Source organism: Xylocopa sonorina, chromosome 8 (assembly GCF_050948175.1).
Source record: "Xylocopa sonorina isolate GNS202 chromosome 8, iyXylSono1_principal, whole genome shotgun sequence".
In the NCBI taxonomy this organism is placed as follows: domain Eukaryota; kingdom Metazoa; phylum Arthropoda; class Insecta; order Hymenoptera; family Apidae; genus Xylocopa; species Xylocopa sonorina.
Genome location: NC_135200.1, coordinates 1,744,696 through 1,770,864, shown reverse-complemented (window position 1 = coordinate 1,770,864; position 26,169 = coordinate 1,744,696). Strand labels below are relative to the sequence as shown.

The following is a 26,169-nucleotide window of genomic DNA, read 5'->3' as shown; positions in this document are numbered from 1 at the left end:
GTATTGAAAAGATGCGATGTTTGATACTATAAAAAGGAAATTAATTTCTCAAAAAGCATTTAATCTTAGGGGAAATTAATGCAACGTATTCCAGTTGCTATTTAATTAGAGTAAGTACCTGTTTCTCCGCTTTGAAAACGTCAGCTCCGTCTATTCTTTCATTCTCTCTCTCTCTCTCTCTCTCTCTCTCTCTCTCTCTCTCTCTCTCTCTCCCTCTCTCTCTCTCTCTTTCTTTGTTCTGCCCGTTTGTTAGATTACAGACAGCTAGAACTGATAAGCACTGTTTGATATTGCCCCAAGAGATTTGATTATTGAAATAGATATAATTCTACTTCTAAATTTCTAAAAATGTACAACAATATTCGTTTACGTAAATGTACAACAATAAGCGTTACGTACGGACAAACTTTTGTTGAATGGCGTATAACAAGTATTTTTGGTGAATTAAAAGAGATCGAATGGCTCTCTTTGGTACGCGAGCGACTGTTTCAGAGGAAATGCATGTCTAAAGGAATTCCGAGAATGCACGCGGAGTTTTCGTTGGAGGCAAATATACAGCAGGAGCGCAGCTAGTGTTCTGCAAACTGGTTTTTGAACAACAATAAATCGCTAATCAATGTTTCAGTGCTTTCAACTGTGCATTTAGCGACGTTTGCGTAGATACTAAGTAATGGCTGATTAAAAAGATTTCGTTGTGTCAATTCTCATAAATCATCAAAGTAAATAGAATACAAAAATTCCAATGCACACTTTGGATGCAGAAAGGTTTTTGTTTCATTCTTAGTCACTTAGCCACCCCAAAACGCGCACCGTTTTACTTTGTAACTTGACTCACTCTAGTTCAATGGTTTCGCAGAATGGTCGGTGCAACGTTGGGAACGAAACTTGATTCATTAAGTTCTCTCAATTCCCTTGGGATCGAGAAAAGCAGCAGAAACAGGAACCAATAATCCCTTTGATCATCTCCGATCGCCACGGCATGCACGTTTACCCTGCGCTCACGCCGTGGAACGCCATGGACTAGCGGCGTTCAATTAAGAATAACGAATTACATATTTAGACTACGGCCATCAGCGGTGAATTTATTCGACGATAATTATAGCCGGGCACGCAGTTATTTGCGCCCTTCAGTTACACACATTATTCCATTCGTTAGCCGGCTTTCTACTGCATTATGCATATTTCACGCGAACTATCCTCTAGAACTCTCAAGGCGCATTAAGCCCCGCTGCCGAACACGTTTTCCTACACGCAAAATCTAATCTACGCCTGCGCGTTTCTGCATATCTAACTAACAGAGTGGTAGAGAAAGCTGATTGAAATTCACATTGTTAGCGATTATTCGGACTTATCAGTCGGCGAACTATAAAATCACTCTGCCGACTAGGAGAAATGACAAATGAACGCGAAGAGTAATCATTCAAGAGTAGGGTGTAGGTTTTAGAATAAATGATTCGCGATAAGGAATAACGGGGTAAATGCAATCGTGTTTATGAAAGCTAGTGTCACGTTTTAATTTGCGTTCGCTGATAAAATGCCACGATTCGATGCTAACGTTCACGTAAACAGTGTATATCAGTTGCTGTGCTTGTGCGTTGAATTTTTATTTGAGTTTAACACGAGATTATACGGAAGAGAACAGCTATTTAACATGGTTCAATAAATCGTAAATTACGTAATAGTAAATATATTTATTAACGTGTATTTGTAATAGTACAATTCTTTAATTATTCTTCAATATCTTTTTCTGCTAACAAGTCGCTGGAAATTTGTTTCTGTAGACAAATATGGAAAAGGTTTAGGTAGTTTTCCACAATTTATGTTATCACTAGGCGATATCGATTAAATAATGATAAAATGATAAAATGATGTTTTCAAATCAACCGAAATTACACGCGAGACAGCACATAATACTACGGGTGTGTCGCTTTAGATCTTAATTCTCACCTGGTCTAATTACCAAGCAAATATGTACTTCTCACGGTAGAAACGTTTGTACCAATTTTAATGGTAACTTCGTATGGTACGCCTGAGAAAGTGCAGAGCCGTTAAATTAACTATGAAACGATCCTTTAACTAGCCTCGCAGTCTGACATATTGTACTTTCTTGCGTAACGTAACGTAATTTATTTGAAATAACAATTTATTCTATTAATTACCCGTACACACTCGTTAGTGCACAAAAAGACACGTTCAAGGAACTAACACTTCCATCCAACCCGCCCATTAAACGAGAATTAAACGAATCCCGAAGCGGTTGAACCATCACTGACCAAAAGGGTGCAGCTGCGGCTGCAGGTCTTCCAGGATTTAGGTGTATCACTGTAGCTTACGTACTGCCTCTTTTGTTTATCTCGCAGGTGTCTTGGATGCGCAAAAGGGACATGCACATCCTGAGCGCTGGCATCCTGATGTACACCTCGGATCTAAGGTTCCAAGTGATCCATCCGGACAAGTCCGAGAACTGGACCCTACAGATCAAGTCGCCCCAAGAACGGGACTCGGGGGTTTACGAGTGCCAGGTCAGCACGGAGCCGAAGATGTCGTTGAACTACAGCCTCAGCGTAGTCGGTGAGTGCATTCTGAATTATTCAATCGCGCGCCTCAATCGCTAAGCTTCCGCATTACTTTTCATCGAACGAGACGGGTCAGTCATTGTCGATTTCTCTGTCCAAAACTAACTTTGCAAAGTGTCGCGGAATAGAATGTTTAAGCAAATTTTTAATGCTTACAATTTCTAGTTGATATCTTGTTTGCGCAAGTAGAATCAATGGAGCTAAAATTTTCGATAGCTCAGCTTGCAAATTCGAGAAGTTCCGATCGACTCGAATTTTCGAAACCGCTCAAACTCAAACGTCGCTCGAACCTGTTCCGTTGTGTCATTTGTACAAGTTCAGACGTATTTGAACAAAACTCTAGAACATTTCCACTCCTGACCATCCTTCATTTGTTTTAAACATACATTTGATGATTGATGCGGTTAATTGCCTTGTCGGTAGTTCCCACTAAAGTGTTAGGACATTCATTGTATGATATTTGGAATAGCATGTGGTAATATTAAATGGTGAGTTAACCATTCCTTTTTTTGTAGTCTCACTCTAGAATTAAAAATGCTATACAATTTTAAGGAACTCGTATCATATTCACTTAGCATGGTCTTTTTGTACTACCTATAATACAATGGCCACCATATTTTAGCCTTTACATATTCTAAATATATAGCAACATAGCATAGATAGCAGGTATTTCTATGATTCTTCTATTCCTATATCGTTCGTTTGCAGCAGCTTCGCCGTGAGATATAAAAGGGTGGAACGATAACGGCATCAAGAGGTTCTTGTTGCGCCTTCCTGTTCTCGATGTCTCGCGGCAACGAAATAAAATGCGGTACCCGGGAATAAGTTATCCCCGCTATCGGAAGTCAAAGTTGAGGAACGCTATAAACAAGCTAACTTGGTACGGTGTATTCCGGAAGGCTTTCATATTGGTAGAACTACTTCAACGGGAACTTAATCTTTGCAGTTCGATAACTCCACAACTTGTAACGCGATTCTCATAAAGTTCCGACACCGGCTGTCCCGCGACAATTCCCTAGCTTTTCGCGAAATTCAACTGTGCCGCTTATATAAAATTATCCCGCCGTCGCAGTCGATAACAATCGGACACTGTCATCTATGATTTATATATCATATAAATTGTAAAGTATTTCTGGTTTAAAAAAAAAAAAAACGAAAAATTTATTGAATTATATGATAAAATCAGTATCAAGAATGAAATCATAGAAAATAGTAAATAATCGCAAAGAATAGAAATGTGTGTACTCTCTTACAACTGCTATAGGGCCAATGTATGCAATGAGAAGAAAAGTTTTGACACTCGCCATTAATATCCTCCGCGTTTAAGGTACGGATCCGCTAAGTAGCCTTACCAATAAATCCGTAGCAGACCGTGAACGATATGTTCTTCCCTTTCTTTTACCTATAAATGGCACACAGCATATACGAACCAATCCGCTTCAATTAAAATAAATGACAGTAAATATCTTGGTGTATATATAGAGTACTGCAATAAATTACTAACTTTACACGCATTATATTTTACGCTTAAATTTTTTTATAAAAATATTTCAAACAAAAACCCTACATTACCTCTTAATCTTTCTTGCATAATCTGACTGGAAAAGAGAAAGAAAAAGTAAATTACCACATTGCTGACCGGCAACTTTTCTGAAAATTTACCTCATGTGCCCGGCTATTATTTTGAAAGTGGATGTGAAAGTAAAACAATATAAATAAACTTGAATAAATTTCATTTATTACTCTATAACTCTTAATATTTATTTTTCGTATGATAAAAAGTATAACAATCACCTACGTGTAATGGTACACCACAAGTTTTGCAAATATAAGATAAGTTATGCATATTATAAGCGTGACACAACTCGAAGTGTGCAGACCAAATAATTACACTACAAGATTTCAAACAGTGCGCCGTGAAAACAATAAAGACGCGGAAAAAAGCTTATTACGAGTTTACTCGTGGGTGGTCACCAACGCTTGGCCACGAAAACACGAGTTAACTCGTGACCGGTCAGCAATGTGTTAACCAAGAGTTCGTATGAAACAAATTTCACCATGACATAAAGGGAAAGAATAATAAAAAAAAAAAAAAAAATATAAATCCAATTCATCTGGTCTGCTTGAACACCAGCTGAAATCGACATTAAAATCTCGACAAGGCAGGAACAACATAGAGGATCGTGAAGTCGCGAAAGAGTGAGATAACGAAGAGAAAAGGCGAGGAATAGTCGTGTCTGGGGAGTGGTACCTCCATAGGAACGAACTAAGACGATGTGGGGTGGTTTGATAAGCGGCCCGTGGGTAACGCCCCGACAGAGTAAATCGTTTTGGTCGCGAGGAATCGCGGAATCGTGCGTACCAGAACATCTAATAGCCGTACAACTGTGCCGTTCTGCTTCTTTTTCCTTTTCTTTTTCTTTTTCTTTTTCTTTTTCTTCTTCTTCTTCTTCTTCGTCTTCTTCGTCTTCGTCCCCTTAAGCCAGGGAAAAAGTTGCCGCTGAATAAATCGCCTTTCTTCTAACCGGTCCGTTGAAGTCGTAAAGCATAGACTCGATGGCGAAATCAATTTCACAAATCTGTCGAGCAAAAAGGACGTCTCGAAACTTTACGCGTGCACACCGTGGACGGGAAATTTGTCGCAGGACCGTTGCCCTCGGATAGGGTATGTTTCAGTCGGGTTAATAGCCGGACGTTTGTCCCACCGATAACTTAAGAGGGATTCACGCGAATCTTTATTTCTATCTATGGATTTCGAAGAATTCATTGCTTGCTTTTTTTTTATTCGTTCAGTGAACTTTATTGAAAACTCTATCGTATCTCAAACTTCTTCCATCTTTAAGTACATGTAAAAACAGTATACCAATCGTGTATAAAGAAAAAAATGAGAAAACACTCAGGGGCCATTGTGTAATCGGTTAGTCTTGGAACCTCTGCTAGGGTCCATCAGATTAAGCCATACACACAGCCCTATAGCTAAGCACAGTTGATGGAACTCGTATATTCTCTGCTCCAACGGAATAAGGGTGATCAAATGATACTTAGAGACTGGTACATGCATAAAAGATCAATTACTAGCTTTCATCGCCTACGATACCATTTACCACCCCAAAATCGAAACCTAAGCTTTAAAATGTGTCCGCGTTTACGTAAACGAATCTAACTTCGGATGGAACGATGTTCCTCGATTTATCCGTTACTTTCCATTTTACGGGCGCAATTACCACCGTTGTCCTCGATATTAGTTCACTAATTTTGCCGGTCGTTGCAACAGCGTTAACGGCTTAACAGCTAATATATACGCTCCCTTGCACAACCCGGACCACTCGGCAACCACCAGCATGGCCGTTGTACCACCCGCCCAAGCACCATCGTTGCAGCGGCGCGTGCATAATGTCCGAAGGATGCTCTCAAGAGTGACGCGTTCTGCGCCGGATCGCAGCCAGCCTTGTTTTGGTTTTGTCCAGTCGCGCTGACACCGTTATTGTTCGCCAAATCCGTGCCAGTTAATTAGCATTTTCATTGAGTTGTCAGGCTCCGCTGCCGATGATGCTGCCTCGTGCTGGATATTTGCGCGACACTGGCAAGATGAAAGAGAGTAATATAGACCGTGGCGGTATTACGTTTCAGACGCTTGTAAATGTTGCGCGAATGTATCATTAACGGAAAGAAAATTGGAGTGACTTGTATTAATGTAAAGGATCTTTGAAGAGATTCTGTGGTGCAACGAGAGAAAGTAAATTAGGTTGAAGGAGAAGCAATCTCAAAGAGAATAATCAATATTTTTACCAACTTTTCACTTATGTACGTTCAGATCTGCACGATTATTTTCTACTACTTAACTTGTTTATTTTTGTTTTCAAGCGTAATTTCCGTTAGTAACAAAAGTTACTTTTTCCATGTATTCGTAACATTATTACCTTCGTATAACATTAGTACCTTCAATATCCTCTTCTTTCCACTTTTCTTACGGATATTTAAATTTCGTTCCGTTATTAATCGATCGCCGGTCAACTGGTAATGAGGTTGTAGTCGAGCCCGTACAGAATTTCGACCGTTTAAATACCAGTAATCTATTTACGAGGCGGCGCGTCGAATGGGCAAGCATTACGGCATGATTCCGCTATAAATGAATATTGGTTAGCCGGGCATAACATCGCGATCAATTACGCAATCTGACGAGCCGGCATCAAACCGAAATTGCCCCCGTTGCTCGTGATTCGAGGTGAATTAACAATGTCTTTCCTCCCCTACGTATCGTTTTACTTTCTACGACCACCAAATATCCACCCCTCGATGCAACAACCCTCGCAATTAGCGTCACCGCGTCAGGTAGCTTTCGAGACAGATGATAAGAGATCTAAGCATGAATTCTGAAAATCAGTACAAAATTGTTTCAAGCCCTAAGATAAGTCCTTAACAATTTGTAAACATTTGTAAAATATAGTACATGTGCTTTTAAATATATTTATCGTTATATCATCTTTGCTTAAACCTTTTAAAATTATTTATATTACAGTACGTGTATTGATTTTGTGACGATGGTTGCATTATGATATCAGAAACAGCCCGGTCGAGACCGTCGTCAACCGATCGGACGGGTCGTTGTGCCAAAGCGTTAGATACGGCCATAAACTATGTATCGAGGGTGCATCCGAACGCCCGGCACTCGAGAATTAGAATGCGTCATGAGTATTCTGTAAGATTAAAACGTGATCCGCGAGATGAAATCTGCAAAATTGCAATACATAGTTTCTAACCTGTCTCGGTGCATCGGTGTATTTGACGTCCGTAGACGGAATGAATTCTTGCATCGCACTCGCCAAGGTTAGGCTCTCACCCTTTCTATGGCGCAGTACCGAGAAAGGCTTAATTTAATTTATTACATCCCCAATCGTTTTCTTTCCCGCTTGACCTTGAGGTGACGAAAACCAGGCATCCCGCCCGAGCGTTTGCGATTCGGACATTTCCTTACTCTACGAAAATAACAATAATATTGTTATCCCACAATAGAACTGTATCCCACAGATTTTACAATTCATTTTCTCGGTCACTACGCGACCAACTAAATATAATTGAAACATGTACCTTTTGAAATAATTTACTAAATTCTTGCGATTCTTACTAAATTATAATTTCAATTAATCCTACGAAGCCGCTGTAATAATTTCCCGTTTCTGTGAAAATCGGAATCGTTGAAAGCGCTTCCTCCATGGTGGATAATACCCTGCTTCTTTAAATCTACACCGATACACGTAATTCGAGGGAAAATTGATAATATCATCTATGAAACGTAATTTCTCTCGATTAAATTGCGCAGTTCGTAAGTGCAGTTGTAAGTGTTGCAGATTTTTGATTGTTCGACTTGGAGTTGACCGTGCACATCTTGGTGTGCATACGTTTGTACGTTTTTGTCCTCATTAGTTACGAACAGAGATAATTAAAAACTAATTGCCTCTATTCGCGTTCCTGCGTTGAAATATATCTGTCAGTGTAGTTATGTTCAATTTTTATTGATCTCACGTAAATTAATCTTACTATTGAGTTTCAAAATGCATCATATATTCTTCCTATTCTTCTCCTTTTTAGAGGCAAATGCCTTTTTTATCACTACACCTCCTCTCTATCTACTTCGATTAATTTAAATTTGATTGTTTTTATATCACTTTTTAACAAACGTGAGAAATTTAAAGGTCCAAAGGTAAAATGATACAAAATACACAATCCAGCGAAATCTGATAGCCAAATGTAAAAATGAAACCAGAACATGGTATAAATGGATCGTTTTTATTTTAATACGTTCTTGAGGCCTTCCCCGACACTCTTACGAGGATTGAATTAAATTTCATTTTTCCGCAGTTCCGTTTAATTTAATATCACTGTTCAGTAGTAACACTAGCCATATAATGCCGACTGTCCACCGTCTTATATACGATCGCGCCGTGCCTCTCGCGTTTCAGCTTCTTCCGTTTTCTGCTTGGACGTTTAAACGAAAACCGTAACAATTTACACCCGCTAATTTTTCAAATTAATACTTCAAACTGACCATCGAAAGAAAAATTTCGTTAATTAATAGTTTCAACGGCAACTACGAAATTCGGTGCTTATATTTTTAATGCTCATTATTTTACACATCACAGGTTTTTTAAGTGTGTGCAGTTTCCTTTGTTTCAAGAATTTTGTAAACTTCAATTACGCTAAAATCGTGAACAATGGAAGATCCAGGGAATTAATGTCGACGGAAGAAGCTAGTTTGAGGAATTGTTGAGTTTTGCCCGTCTGGTCGATCAATATTAATACTTGTAATGTAAGATGTAGATGAGAATAAAGTAAAAACTCGATTGCTCAACGTTCTTAGGCCATTCGTACTAGCCTCGAGGACACCCTCAACGTCATGGCCCATTCGTATGTTTAGACTGGGCCCCGGAGTGGGGCGATGCCGCAGGGAAATGCACACGGCCCTCGTTGACCGCCCGTGCACCCTGTTACCCGATATTTCTTACAGTAACGATTAAATTTATTTTAAACGTTTCATGAACTTTATTAAAATATCTTCCAAGATAAACAGTGCTAATTGGTGTTGCAAAAGAAATTACGATGCCTCTATTTTATAAAGTTTTTGAATATTCATTTGAAAATGCAGCTATTTCAAGTAACCAACCGTTAGAACCATTTTTATAGAATTCCGGGAAACGAGAAGATTAGTTCCCAGCACGTTTTATCGACTAAGGCACGGTAATCGAATTTGAATTTGGAAAATGGTGAAATTGAAAAAAATCGTTCGTACAGATATATCTTGAGGAAAACTCGAAATGAAAGTTCATTCTCGAGGTCGAAGCAATGACGAATCATTACTAGATTAGCTGTTGACATTGTTCGTACAATTAAGCCTCATTGTCACGATTGGTCACACTTGGTTACAATATGGAACTGAATGACACGCGTTAACGCACTGACGGCTTAATTGGTTCCATCCTGGCCCATCCTTATGGATCCTCTACCCCATCTCCACCCAACGGTCGCGTTAGCACTGTTACAACGGGGCGCGGGAGGTTGCAAATCAATTGCGAGATGCTCAATAATCGCGTGGGAATCGCGTTAGTGTTCGTTCTTCGAGGCTGATGTGGGTATGATTTAATTGGAGAAATCCCTTTCTGGCTGGGCTTTAGCCCAATGGCTAAATGCTTACTATAAAACTAAATATAAACAAAACTGAATTTAACTAATTCTGTAAACACAACGATTCACGATTCAAAAACTCGGACAAATCCACTCGTTCTATTCGCGACATTTGACAATAAACAATAATCAAATGAAAATCGTTTCTACTCTAAAGCGCGAATGAATCCTACATTCTCGCGTTTGTGAAACATGACCGCCGTGCGTCCTGACGAAATAAACATCCGTGCCGCTCGCGGGTGAATTTATCACGAACGGGGCACAACCCTTATTTGTCTCCACGGGCAACCACCTGTCCCTGTAATCGTGTCCCTGCGATCATAAATTGTAATTTCTCAGCGAACAAAAAGGGAGCAACGGGTTCCTTTGCTCGGAGGCCGCATAGATCGCAGAGTCGGTCGTTGTTGTCCACCGGCGACAATAGGCGACGTCCGGTTCCTCTGCGGCGATCTCGAAGCGTCTCAAGTTCCGCTCCACCGATTATTTGTCTCTTGTGCAAGCCTTGGCTTTATCGTTTCGTCTGTTGGCATGGTTTGATTAATTCTTGATAGCTTGCCGACGACAAAGGCTGCTGAATCTCCCTTCGACTCCACGAAGGTATTCCACGAAGGAACTCTGCGACGGTATGATGAGAGTTGCTCCTTCGCATCTATATATGTATTGGGTGGTGAGAAGAACAGGTTCGAAAATTTCATTTTACATCGCGCTTGAAAGTGCTTCGATGTATCGAGCCACTATTTCTGATAATACTTTGACTGCGAATTTTTTCCAACAGATTTCGTTGACAAGAATCGTGAAATAGTTAATCCTTCTTCATATTTAATTCAGAAAGTATTCAAGAATAACAGGATTCTTTTCCATACCTGTTCGAGGTTCTTTCAGAAAATTCGATGGATATTTATCAAAATGAAATAGAATGCGAGACACGAATCAAATAGCGGAAGAAAGAAATCGGCTCGAAGGAGAAGAAAGAAATCGGATCGATTCGTCGGAAAACTCTTTACGCTCGCATGGATGTAAAACTGATCTAAGCGACGGAGAATCGAGTCTTTTGTCGTATAACCGACACATAAAAGCGATCGAACCGAATAAATTGTCATTTTACCAAATTTATGACAAGAAATCAACTATATTCTACTGAAAACTCGATAGTCCTATCACCTTTGCTTCTTCGTAACAGGAATTAATTACACCACGTAACATCTACATGCGAATAATGAACTGTAACGTTCTCAAGTATCGCAACTGATGCTATAACAGCATATAAGAATCCTCTGAAGGTTAAAAATTCAGAGCAATCCAAGAACATCGACGCGTTGATATCTCATCGAAGAACTTGAAATAACCTCTATTCGTACTTTGCTGTAAATTATAGCAATTTTCTAACTGATAACCCCCGCTGATTCGTGGATTGTTCGACAATAGTGTAAAACATAGAACCGAGCATGGTAAAAAAGAATCGAATGTTCGGGGATCGTAGCGGTACCGCCTAATATCCCGAGTCGATCGGTAGGATGGGGAAGATTTATCTCGTAGGCGATATACTAGTCGCATAAACTACTTCCACCGGTTCGAAGCCATTACGGGCACGCTATTATCACGTAGGGTAGAGAACGATCGATACGGGCATTATAGATTCACAGGCGGTCTACCGAGCGCCTATTACAAATAAACCAACTGTTCGATTCGAATAGTAATCTCGCGTGTTCGCCGACAGGAAAACAAAGAAACGTCTTTTCCCCCGTTTGATTAAGTGCCCTTCCCGCCTTTCAGTTTTCCGATAATTGGAAGAATTCCTCGAGCGGGCCACTTGCATTATTAAACTGCTGCTATCACATATTTCTGTCACGTCCCGGTCGTCTTTATCGAAGCTAATACTCCTGGAAAACGATAGTCGAGCTATTCGAGGCCGATTTCGTTCATGGGAATTATTTGTTTAGCCTCGACGATCCTTACGCGCTGCGCGCGCCTACACCCTTTGTATTATTAGTTGAAATCGAGTAGATGAAATGAAAGTAACTCTTCATACAGTACGAGTATAGTAATTTCAAAGAACATTTTTATTCATTTCACGCGTGATTTTTCCGCATCGTTGGTAATATTGCGTTCGAAAATTCTGTTCGATTTCCAACGAAACGAGGATCCAAGAGAAAGCCAATAGTTATATTATTCCACGTATCTTTCGCTACGATCGAGTAAAATTTCACCGAGGTCTTAAACGTTGATCTCGGTTCGATCTTTTCTCACGTTCGTCCTAAATTCAGTTCAATTTCATTCTTCGCGGGATATTTCGGTCCCTCGCGTCAATAGCAAACACGCGTATAGTGGCAGCCGAACCCATTCATTCGGGGCTTTCGGCCCACCATCGATATTCACGAAGAATTCGCGGGTGTTATCGTAGAATTCTAGATTATGTTATTTATATTAAACGCGTTGAGTTTACGGGAGAGCCGAATGTCAAATTTCGGCGCGCCTGGGATTCCGCGGCAGCCCTCATTACTATTATATTATAATACATAGATTTCGAATCAACGAAAACTTGTCGTTCGGGTTCAAGTCGTCAAGATTCATGATTGCGCTGACTAGGTTCAATGATACGCGTCGCTTCTCGTCAGCCTCGATTCTCTCTGCTTACGGACTGATTTATATCGAGATCATTTAATTAGTCGGAATTTACTGGTTAAGTTTTGAATTTCAAATTCTCGTGGATCATCGACTGGTAAAGTTTTTTTCTCTTCATCTTCGTCTAGTGGATATGCAATTCTATCATTATTTCTGTGATTAATTGCTGGCACGCGGCTGCTAATGCTGGAAAAGATTCACGTTTATCTCCGTTGGGGATTAAATTGTTTATGACAACCTGTAAAACGGTATTTTCAGCGAGGTAGTAAAGTAGCCGGGGCAGGAGTACTGTAACTTCTTTTACGGCCGGGGATACCTACAGCGTGGACCCTACCGGCAAGTAAATACCAATAAAGATTTTTTTTCCCTTCGTCGGTTAAGTTGTTGAAGCTTCGTGTTCTTACTGTGGAATTTTAATTAAGTTAACCCGGCATAAAGTTTGAAATAATGACGATGTTACGGACACGTTTTAAATAAATTGACGCCGTATTATCACGCTAACGAATTGAGGTAACTTGGTTATTTAATTATTCCACAACAATTTATTATTAACTCGATTAACAGAGGAGAAACTTCGCGAAACGTTCTACTCGAAACGTGGAACGAACATTGTTAAAAACTTTGAGTAGTTTGTGGTAAATATTGGAAATTAACAATAACAAAATAAGTACGAACAACGAATAATTATAACGATTCTTTAATGACATCTACTTTTTTTTAACCAAATAACCCTGTCCATAACCCCGCCGAATTTATTATCTTATTAGTGCAGTATCCCTGGTATCAGATTCGAAGTTGTACCGGCATGATAATAACAATGGGGCGCATTAATTTCCTCTATCGATCGTAACCCGTATCTCACTTTAGTATTCATAAGATTTTACAACTTAAGGAACCGGGATTACGTAAGCTGGAACGAGCAAAAAAAGTTATTAACAAACGCAGTAAAAGGGAAACGCCGGTCTATGCCTCGTAAAATGGCTCTTTTCGAGGATGATATACATATCTTGCACGCCGTAGAAGTTGCACCGCCGTGCCCTTGACTTTTTCAAACGCGACACTTCAACGCATTTTCGCGCAGACCATTTTTTATGAACAGACCGATATTTATGAACATTCTTTTACCTTTTCAATCAACTTTTGCGTACAGTTCGCAATAATGTTATAAGAAATTTAAAATTTAAATGAATTAAAATAAAATTAAATACTACGAATTAGAAGCTTAATTATTTTTTTGTTCTGCCGCACTCGCGATATTTTAACGACCTCTCCATTTTTAAACATTCTAATTAATATCCGCAGAAAAATGCACAAGCGATGAATCATTTGACGAACGGTGAAAAAAATATCTTGGAAAAAGCACACGAGCCGGTCGAGGCTGTCGTAAAATGGGAGAACACTGTTCACGATTTATGTGGCACCGTTTCAGCCGCGCGCAACAGCTTAACGCTGTGTGCGCGCATGTCGCCGCGAAAGCGCTACACCTTTCTAACGGGAGTGGAACGCGTTTTAGCTTCGTACAGTTGGGATCTTTAATAAATGACTTGCGCGATCTTATTTGTAGATAGAATATCATTGAGCGAAGAGTTTCGTAGGCTATTTTTAGTAAAATAGTAAGCATTTTTATTGTCAACCAATTAGAGAGCAATCATCGATCCCTCGTTTCTTCTGTAAAACCTGAAAACAGCGAATCCGTACGTCTCAAGAAAATACACGGGATCACGCATATAGAATAATATAAAAATTCATTAATATGGCAATAACGGATCGTGTCTTTTTATGTAATTAATTAATAACGTACAAATAATGTAGTTCCTTATCAAATTTGCAAGATTACCTAGCCGAACGTTCCAACCGCTTGGAAAGATATCAAGTTCAGAACAGACAGGCTTGAAGAACAGTAAATAACTATAATCGGTTTAATCGTATTGTAGTGATCAAGCAAATGTTAATACGATCTCCCTAATTAGAGGTAGCTGCGTCGCTCCAAGTTTCTTAGGTTTAATTGAAATATCTCATGATCGTTCACAAAATACCTTCCGTAATTTAATAACGAGAAAACTAAAAATTATATTAGCTACGTTCAATTACGATGTAGTTTTAATGAAAATACGCAACTCTATTCGAGAAAATGCATGGTATTTAGCATGGGCACGGTATTAATTAGCTTTTTAATAAGCAATTTAAGCTCGCGGTCCATGGGTTCCACGAAAAGGTGACAAGCACCATTATTAATCACTAACTTGTCGACGCGCGTGTTTCAGTAATATTCATAGCTGGAACTCGACCAAAGTATCCGAATATTTATGAGCGCCGGTGCGCGCTGTAATTTAAACAAGCAGAATTCAACGGGCAAAAAGTAATTTTATTACAGGGGACAGGGGAGCAGATTTATGAATAATAATTATTTACGTTTTATGAAAATTTCGAGCTCTTGTTGAATTATTTAATTTCGAGAAAAAATGCCGGGGGTACACAATATACGTACCAAGCATTTACGCAACGAATCGCGAACCACAAAAAAATATTGGCATTTATGAGCCAGGCGATATAAAGCTTTTTCGCAAATTAATTTAATGCGGTGGAAACTTTTCACCGGCGGTTTCAAAAGAATCCCTTAGGGTAACCGTTTATTTCATCTTACTTAAAACAATTCGTTCGCACTCGTTTGCTCGCTGAAATTGAAAGTCACCAACGCTAACCTACCGTCAATTTGACTAGAGAAGTTTCCCTCAAATTATATTTTATTCTATTTTATCCCTCTTATTTAAGTATTTCAACTTCATCCTTATCGTTCCGATTCCTTATCGTTCGACTTCAAAGGGGTAAAATATATATAATTTTCAACTAGCAATTGAAAATTTCATTCATTTTGAAATTAAAAGCAAGAATTATGCTCGGAATCGATAACTGATAATTAATAACGGACGGGCACCCGCACGATGCTCAATGGAGAACAATCAGCTCCCAATTGCATACGAATACGTAGAAGAGGCAATACAGCATACGGATTCTGGCTCCTTCGTAACGATCATTTGCTTTTGTATTCGAAAAGACAGAGCTGTTGAATTCATCTAACTTCAAATACGTATAATCGGTACACTTTGCTGTGTAAATGGAACGTGGTCACTCCACGAGTCTTACAATTAGTCGTGGTTACGTTAAATCCATGCAATCCATTCGCAACATGTTGAAACGCCATATTGATTTACGGGTTTGCGGGGACGTGACATACGATGCTTACGAGACAAATAAATGCAGTTTCGTCAAATGAAACTTGTGGTACTCTCGGGCGATCGTGTGAATTCAATTCGTCAATTGGTTGCCGATGGCTGAGTAAACGTATAGCGAAAATTAGATAGAGAACGGAGATATTCTCATTTTTCTACTCACGATAAGAAATGAATATTTAACGTTCGATCGAACTCGCTTGAATAATCGACAAACTCATTAATTTGTATCCTAATCTTTTAGAAATCTACTCTTTAATCTTTAATGGGAACGCGTAGACTTTACTTACATATAGGTTGAGTATTTGAACCGCATCAATTAAACACTGGGAAAAAGCAGCCAAACTTTGATCAGAAAAGTTTCAGAGAGATGGTATCCTTATGTAATGTAATTATGTACATACCGTTACAATGGTCTCGTGAATCTTCTAATTTCGTAAGAGTAGAACTATATGCGTACATTAGTTGAAAGTCACGTTTGCAACTTCACATTTTATGGGGCATTTCATCTACTATAATTTGTAACAAAATTATTTCGGTCTCGCATCAATCTTTATATTGCGCATTATTATAATATTTCTTTTAGGATTAACAATGCAATATTTCGTACATCACATAACTGTTTTGTAATAAAAATAACGAAACGGAAAACATTCTTTAATTGTCACTTGGAATCACTTTTTTCTTCTGTTTCGAAGTAATCTTCGAATAATAATTAAACATCTTTCTATCGTTGAGAAGATAAAACTTAAAACGCACACAAAGTTTGTTTAATCTTTCAGGACATTTCGTTTGTACCCCCCGCACCCCTGAAAATTGATGTGTTTCCTGTCGCTATCGCGTCCGCGTCGTGGCACCGATATATTCTTACGAAGTGCGCATAATTAGGTCACGGTGGCAATAACAACCGCGAATCCAGTTGGTTTTGTTTGATTTATCACCGGGCCGCGTTCTCCGTGATGCCTCCTCTCTGTTCCTGTTTGTTCTATTCCGTCTGTTCTTCCGTCGGCGAATAATTAACGCGGTCTCGGCCAGGAAAATTTGGAAAAAGCTGCTCGTTACGCGGAACAGTGGAAATTTTTGCCTTTGGTTGAAACATGAATAGCGCGATTGCGTTTAAATTATGTTGTAGACGAAAAAACGAAAAGTTTCGTACCGTGTGCGCTCGCCGTTAGTAGTTGTTATACGGATTACCTGCTATATATCCACGGCGACAAAGGATAAAAACTGATGGACCTTTTTGCGTTTTATCGAATACAAACGAACCGCTATGTTTGCTAGGAAATAATATTCTTTCTAGTTCACGTGGAAATATGCAGGCACATATTACGGTTTATTGGAAGATTAATATACTTTTTGATTATTCGTTCGTTTAAATTCGTAACATGTTCAGTTATTATTATACATGTACAGTATTTAATTATCTTTAATTTAATTGAAAATGAAAAATATTCATTTGATTATTTATCACTTTACTTGTCAAAATTTTTATTCAATTTCTGTTTATCATTATTTGTTAAATGAATAAAATATTTTTCTCTCGATTTTCAAATAAATATTATATAAATCTTCATTAAATATAAATTTAAGGAGCACATCGTTTAATATCGCAGTTACGTACATGAAAAAATGTAATATTATTCGCGATCGGTTCTCCATAATCCTCCTCTACCGTTGTTTTGTTCTCCAGCACCCCAAAACACATTATCTCAGCATTTTCACAAACTATAAACGTCCGCACTTTATTAAATTCACCGCGGTGATTCGCCCCGCGCAACATCCCCCAACGAAAAAACGGAGGAAAAACACGGAGAAACGGTGTATAAAGGTCAGTCTTGGGAAGGTAAGATAGCAATTACCGGTAATTGTGATCTTGTTTGCGGCATTAATGAATAAACGCGTGAATGCACCATGGCTTAATTATTTAAGCACGCTGTTTTTCACGTCGTAAAAGTAATCTATGTTAGGCTGCGGACTGTTAATAGACCAATATTTGGTTAAATGAATGAATACTTGTTGATTCGTAATAGCTTATGTCTATCGAATACCTTGTGGATTACAATTTCGAAAAAACACGTGGAAACACTTTAAGGGTGTCTGATACGCTAATATCACAGAAATTATATATACACATAGATATTTTACTGAAATTTAGCTTCGCCTATTATTTTTCCAAATTTAAATTTATCTAGTATTTTTGAAATTTTATCTCTGCTTGTATTCGTTCTAACGTTCCAGCTTCTATCCAATCTCCTTGTAAAATGTTTATTATCACTGCAAATATAGAAATTTTAGTAAAATGTGAAAAATACAGTTCCAAAACAGAATTCCATCGATGGAAAGGTTTAAAGGTAAAAGATCGTAGTCAGATATCGAAATTTCATGTAATCCATCGAATTCACACACGTTTAAAGCAACAGCTAAAAATCAACAGAAGGCATCGAGATAAAACGGAGGGAGGGAAAACGGCGATGCCGCGTATTTCTAGTGATATCGGTGAAATCACTCGGGGAACGGACAGTTGCCCCGGAAACAGAGTCACGAGAGTGTCTCTGGATGATGATAGGATATCGACGATATCCTGGCAATAGAAACCGCGCTGGTATTGCTCCGGTCCGCCTTCGCGGCTAGGAGCCAGCGGAGCCAGCCTCTCCCCGGAATACCCTCGGATCGATATTATTTTTCTACAGCTGACGTTTCGCGTTCACCGACTTCTCTCATCTAGCAATTCCTCGATCCTAGAATGTCTTTCGAATTCGAAAGAAATGTTTCGTCCATCGATGAAATTAATAGGAATGTCACCTTAACTTTTCCGACCTACATAATAATATTCAATAGTAAATTTCCTTGTAAACTTTTAATAAATTACATGTAAACGTTTGCAAAACGTGATATCATTCTGATAACGTGTGCGATTTCTTTCATTTTCCGGGGAAGAAACAACTATGCAATTCAACTCTAATTTCGTATCCTAGGAACAGTTTACTCGAGAATACAGCTTGGAAAATGTTCATAAAATATTCAGGAAAGTTGTTCGAACGTTAGAAGCGGCGTATATCGAGCTCCAAGGGAATCATTTTCAAGGAAACAAATGGAGACCGCAACTGGACCGTCCCTAGTGGCTGATTTTATTTTGAAACATACACTCGCGCATATGTTTGCAAACGCTTATCAGCTTCCTTTTTATATCGATATACCGTTTTAGAGATAGGACAAAATCAGTGGTAATTATAGGCGCAAGAGAAAGATATACTTTTTATTCTACACCTTATCATTTCTAAAATAGTACGTATTTTTATATTTTCTAAAATTAAAGAGTGTAGATTATGTAATGAAATATTTATTAATATTTATAAAACGTTACGAGAAGACTACAAAGAATGGAAAAAATGATCTTTTGTCACGCAATCGAAATGATTATTAGACGCGTTCCACTGTTATATATTGCAGCATATTTGTTCACGCATCGCAATGGAAACGCCTTGTTGCAAAATATCGACAAGACTTTTCGATTGATCCGAATAGATCCGGCCAGCGGGTCGGTAGCCATGTCCAAACAGGCAGTGGATTCTTCTCGCGTAAGTTTCTATTTTTTTAGACAGCGAGGAATTGGGAAATTATTCTATCTGAAGAATGCCATGACACACAAGGCGGGTCGCGGACGGTTTTTAGAGCTCTTCGTTTACGGACTGGCGACTTCATTTTCTCGGTCCAGGCATCGCGGAATATCGCTCGGTACTTCTGGAAGAATCAGCCGCGGCGCGACCGCCGTGAAAATTGCTCTTAGAAAAATCGACCAGCGAATCGCGCCCGGAAAGCCGATTTCCCACGGATGAAACTGCTGTTAATGTTTGCAAACTTCACCCCTTCCCGAGTGACAACGTTTTTCCTATATCTCTATTTGACCTATATCTCGAGCTACGGAAGACATTTTTATTCGTATCTTTTAAAAATCTGGCAGTAACGTTTTATCCTCTGGCTGTTAATCGTTAGAACAGGAAAATGTTAATCGTTCGGCTGGAACTGTTCTGACAATGTTTTTTTTTTTTTTTTTTTTTTTTTTTTTTTTTTTTTTTTTTTTTAGCAGTCTTCCTCAATATACATATGAAAGAAGATTTAGTAGTATATTTCTCTATACATATTTAGTTCCTCATATATAGTGGATACTATATTTAGTTCCTCTAGTTTCCAATTACTGTACAATTTCATGGAAGCCTCTATCTTGAAATATTCAACTGTATCTGGAACTTAGCACGAGCAACGTCGCTTTTCTCGTTGTCGCGACGTTATGTCGACGTTTGACGATATTATTCGATCGATTTCCACGATCTGAATTAAAATTTTATCGCTTTCATGTACAAAAATTGTATTGCTCCGTTTATCTGTTATTGACAGAAACGAAATGCTTAACATAGAGAACCTGCAGAAGGTAGAACCTGTTCCAGATTCGTGAGTATCCTGTACACATAACTTCTCGCATAATTTACAACAGTTTCCTTTCAAACGTCCCTAGGATGAACTGAACGCCATCGAAGAGCATAGGCCAGTTCAGTTCTAAAGACAGATATTTCATTTATCGTAATCAATAAAGTTTCGTTTATATGCCTAAAGAAGTTCTAACAACGCTTGATCCAATTAGACTAATGTGCATCGTCTCGTTGTTCGTTTCCCATTTTAACACGACTCTAATTTGGTTTCATAAAAGGATAGACTCAAGGTGACTCAATTTTTACTTAGAGATTGAAATATAAATGTAATCGCTGTTCTTCCTCAGTCCCATTGAGGTAGTAACGAAAATAGACTTGATTTACTCCAACTAACTCTGGTCACAATAAGATTCGAGAAATCGTCGAATTTTCTCAGATTAATCTCGGCCTGATACATCGATCGAAACGGCTGAACAGTCTCGAACAATTCATCTGCTCCCAAGATCTCTAATTAGTTTCACCGGTACGCAACACCGGTACTCAAGGGAAACGTGCCGATCGACTAGGTCACGGAGTCACATTTTCGTCGAGTGCTCGCCGCGAAGTAGACTTCCCGATCGAAGTCCCGGCGGCTTTAACTGCGAGCGAAACTTTCCTTCGAGCAGACGTTGTTTCGCGGCGGGGATACTTTTATGGTCTTCGCGATCCTTGGTTCAGCTGGCAACTTCCAAAATTTTCCCTTTTCGTTTCTCCTAGGAGCGCGTGCGACAATCTCGGCCCAAGAATCACCCTGCGGGAGACCCAGGTATTAATTGTTCCCGGTTTTGGCTTCAATTGATTGTCAGACCGGTTACGCGAAACGGTTATCACAAATTATTATTCTACCTGCTAATATTTGATTAGTCTAAGCTGGTTAATTGAATAATCGTAGTCTTGTAGTCTCTCGAAAACAGTTTTCGAATGATTACTAACTGGTTGTTGCCGATAGGAATGTCGTTCGTTTATTCTTGCAATCAACTTTACTCGTGCAACATTCTACCCTTTTCATCGCATTAACACACATTCGTAGTCATAGTTTCGTACGACGTCACTTGCGTCGTTCTCTCGGCACAATACATGGAGGTGTACCGTTGTTTCGCTACAAAATCTGCGATTCAATAACACGAAATGTGTGAAATGTTGAATTATAATATTATAGTTAGTCAGCTGGCCATGGCCATTTCGAACGGCCTAGAATGCCCCGGTTCCTTCCCCTTCTCCCCGGTGATCAGAGGACGCTGCCGTGTCTTACCGATTGTTGAAACGAAAATAATACGTGCGAGGAATGAATAAATATGGTTAGTTTTCTTTCACGCATCAATGACGCGGTTAGAATAAATTCTTCTTTATGCGGTCGTTCGATAATAATCGTCGAAATCGAGGGAGTGGAACCGTTAGTCGCGAACGATTCGCCCGAAGAATAGACAATCGAGCCTGTACGGTGTAGCTTTACTGTTGGCGGTGTATAGAAACGATCACAGAATTCTCCTCTCTGGATTCCGTTGGAAACATGAACAAGGCGTCGTTTTCAGGGCAGGCGGGCTTTGGTGGTACCACGAAAGAAATACTTACCATTATAGCGCAGTGCCATGAAATTTCATGTTGTCCCGTACAGCTTGTAGACTTTGGGAAGGAAGGTCGAGACGCGTTGTCTCAGAGAACTATATTATCGTTCAAACGCAATTGGATACTTTAGTATTTTTGAATAAAATATTTTTCAATAAAACAATCTAGTATATATGTATATATGCGATTTAAACATATTTTATCTAATAGAATTTGTAAAAAAGTATTCATATAATTATTATTTATGTTATACTTATCGTATAATTGTTATTCAAATTAACCAGAAATTTCAAAAAACATTTCAACAGAAGTTACGTTTGAAAATTAGTTGCACAGTAGTAGTAACTCGTACAATACTACTTATTTCAACTTTTCTAATAAGCTTTTTAACTCTCTATTGGATGTATATGTTTCAGAACGAAGAAAATGATAATTATTGATGACAATATTATTATAACATTATTTGATTCATTATTTCGTCCACTCCAATTGATAAAGTCAACAATATTTACGCCAGTTCGTCTTTAGAAATCTTTTTTCTTTTTAAAATAGATGTTATATTCAACGGCAATTCTTCATTTACCAGCTTATTATGTAGCTGATATGTGCCTGGTTCACTACTCCGTGAAAGTCTCAGCTTCCCCGCATGTGGGTGGGTGATCATCCATTATCCTTATCTTATCAATTCGAACGCTACTTGAAAAGTCCAATAGGAGCTCGTTCCTTACCTCGACGTCAACAACGCACAATGGCCAGAGAGTATTCATTACGGGTCGGATGCGAATAATTTTCTACTAAAAGCAGAAATCCAAGTGCGCCACCTCTTGTAGCTCGCTGCTTCCGCTTTCCATTAGTCGCGTCTGTTGGCGTTGTTTATTTCGACACGATTTCTGAACGCGGATTTAATTGCTCCCGGTGCCTGTGTCTGAAGTCAAACCCCGTCTATTCGTCTCGCCCGCGTAGCCTTCCTCGAGCCCCTCGCGTCCGTTGCGATTACTTTTGCGCGACGATTTACCATTTAAAGAGATGTGAACCGGCCAGAACCGATAGCAAACATTTTCCAACGTTCGGGTTCCCCTTCCTTTTTCTTTTTTCTTCTTCTTGTATTACAGCTAGTATTCGTCAACGTTTACTCATTAGAACTAGTGAACTATAGAAATCTAAACTTTTAGGTAGTGCATTGAAACTGTGCTGTAGGTGCGGAGTAATTGTACTCGTCGTAAAGAGGAAGAAATGGATCATTTTCGATTGAAACAAACAGATCAAGACTCGTACCTTTAACAAAACGTTGTTAAATTTATGGATGCGTGATACAATATTTAAATAATTCGAATAAAATAATAGAAAAATGCTTAGGGCACAGTGTCTCGGTAAAATTCTGAAATTGTTACTAATTACATCCCATCTGTCAGCTTGCCCTTTTCTGAGTAAAATTACTTGCCACAAACGATGGGCAGACTGGTGTAAGGGCATAATGTTCTTGCGTCTTGATATAGAGCGGACCAGCTTCACTATTTATTAAAAGAGCCGGGCAGCCCAGCTCGAGAGACGAAGCGACTTTTGAGAACCGGTTACCGGGAGAAGCTCACATCCGAAATTATTTCGTTCGGGCAACTGCTCGTCCCCATTCATACATAATACGTTTCCTGGTATATTTTCCTTGCGTGCTGCAAATTTTCTTAACCGCGGGAACGGAGTCGCTTCTAATTAATTGAAACGTAGGACAATTATTTCTTCTAGACATAGACACTATCTTCGAAATAGACATTTGCATAAATTGGAATGTTTTTGTTATAATTTATATATTATCATAAAATTGTTATATAATAATTATCCAAGTGTAAGTATAGATAGCACTCTACCGATGCTTATAGGAGTCGCTTCACGTATTCTCCTTCTATTTCCTCGCAGACTTGACATGCTCGTAGTAAAGAATTCCAAACCTTTTAAAAAATCCTGGATATTCTTCACACCGCTTCAAAGCCATCTTTCATTCGCCTACGTCATTTATCGACAAAGTGTACAGTGTCATGTTCTCAAGAAATTCGTAAATGAAAATGTTTGAAGGATTAAAATAAAAATTAATCATAGTCCACCAGTAAAAGCTTGGCATAGCATTAAAAAAGCCCCATCTCGAAAACAATGACGATCACGATCACTCGAGTCAGCGTGAAATATTCGTAAAACATTAATCGATTCTCCATAGAGTGTCGAGGAAAGTAACTGGTAGCTTGACAGAATCGTCTAGGTTAGTCGAATGGTCGCGAAGAAGGACGAACGGATGCTGTATAATTATAAAATAGCTAATCACGCGTAAGCAAGCTTATCCAAGCTTCGACCTCGCGATAACACTTTGTCCGTTATTTGTCTGTTCGTTATCTTTGCAGTCCGATGTGGACGTAGCGTTTCTTGCGATTATTTCCATGATGGGATCCATTAGGGAGTCACGGGTGTAAGGGTAGTTCGTCGCGGCACGTAACTACCGCGGTGCCGCGACACGTTCCCGAAATCTACTCAACTATTTTCGAGGCTTATTAAGGGAGCCTTTTCCAAGCACCGGTTGCGTTAATGTGCCGCTCTCTGGGAAATTTAATTAGTTTTTGCTACAAGATTATAATCGTAAATGGGTTAGACGGTGGATTATTGCGACGTTACGATTTATAATTATAAGAGAGATGTTCGTTTGTATCGCTCTTTAAAAGCGTTCTCCTGTGCGATTTGTTATTAATTAAAGAATAATTGGATAACCGCTTCCATTTATCGAATTCCCGTTGTTTCCTATTCGATTTTGAATACGTTCAGCGTACATTTGAATATTTGCCGTTTATTTTTTTTGATCGAATACATACGTGTTAGTTATTCGCAGCAGTGCAATTTACGAATAATTCAGTTTATCGTCCTGTATTTCGTGGCCTTTTTAATTTAAAAGTATAATTCAATTTGAATGATTAATCTTTACAAAATACCAGATTAAATTTGTTTCGTTACTCGTACCACGTTAAGGCTTAAGCTTTTCGGACGGTTCCTCTGAAAAAGAACTTTTACGCACGTATAGATTGATAGATACTTTTACCACGTATTAAATTATTGGAGCAGAGCTCTACGATAAATCTTCGTCTAGAAACATTTATATCAAAAGGGACACCGCCAATTGCTTTTTCAATTCTCGATTACTCCAAATAATTCATTTAACCAAAGGAAACTAGAATAGCTAAACAGAAGAAAGATTTTTATTATTCCACTATCGAGCATCGCTATCGAATTCAACCCATCTTCTCGCAAGACGCAAAAACTTTAAGAGACGAATGGTGGTGCGCGTCAATAAATTCCTGATACATCATTAGAGCGAGTCTTACAGAAAATCAAGTCTTTCGAAGAGAGTAAGGGGCAGGGATCGGAAGAAGGTATCCCTCGAAGCACCTTTTCCTTTTGCTTTCTCTTTTTCTGTTACGCGCAACAGAAGTTGCAGCTCCGTGGAAATTGCTATTGCTTAGGTGGTGTTTTACGAGCGAACCGTCGGATGCTGCCCGCTAAACAGCCAATGGAAAATTTCCAACGTCTGATTCTGGTTGCCCCTCCAAGTTTATCGACCGGTATTTACCACTTCCGTGCTTTTCGACTCGCTCTCTCTCTCTCTCTCTCTCTCTCCCTCTCTCTCTCTCTCTCTCTCTCTCTCTCTCTCTCTATTTCTCGCTCCGGTTGGACAGGTTCCATCGTAGAACCGGTCATTACACGGTTACAAATTTCGCCGTTGTTCTACCACCAGGTCGATGCCACGCATCGGGAAACTACTAGCAATGCCTAATGAGATGAAACGGACGATTGCAAAAATCGAAATTGAATACACACGATAGGGTAATTAGTATTCCCGATTCGCGGTGGAAATTTTCGACCCACGGAAAAGTCGATATACAATAAAAGAACTCGTCATTGACGAATTTATGGCGCATTGGTGTGTAAGAGGTTGTTTTTGGAATTTTTAAAACAGTCTGCAATTTACACGTTACGATCGGTAACTTCTAGAATCGACAAATAAGTATAATATTCAGCTGTTAAACCTTCGTTTCACATAATATCCAAACTATTAGGTAATCCATTAATCCATTAACAATTAATCCATTACGTTCTGTGTAACAGCAACTTATCGATAGAATCATAGAGGGGACCGCGTTTACTTGAGATGTTTGAGGTTCAAAGAACTTGTCGACGCAGAGCCAACCGCAATCGTGTAATTGCGACAGAGAATAGAGAAGGACCGAAACAAAGGTGCTTCGATAGAAATTTCTCCTGGCTTCACCACTCGACCACCGTTGCTCTTTGGATCATTTAATCGTTTCGACAGTGCCACTTTATTTCTTTTCGGAAACCCGCGACGTTCACTTGCAGACGGATTTTCACTGACAAATAAACGGCTTTTGACGAGCTTGATTCGATGGTAACCGTAAGACTGTGCTGCGATTGTTACGTTATATAATTTCTATCGATTTATTTGGCTTTAAATTAATAATTATCTAAAGGAAGCTTTAAAGT

General features: G+C 39.0%; 1 protein-coding gene across 1 annotated transcript in view; it reads left to right on the top strand.

Moving 5' to 3' along the window:
- The window catches only part of Dpr1 (defective proboscis extension response 1), a 315,065-nt gene that overhangs the window by 175,485 nt on the left and 113,411 nt on the right, over positions 1–26,169 (top strand). The window contains exon 3 of the mRNA XM_076899056.1: positions 2,361–2,571. Within this exon, the coding sequence (XP_076755171.1) occupies positions 2,361–2,571 (211 nt within the window). The remainder of the gene's footprint in view (positions 1–2,360; positions 2,572–26,169) is intronic.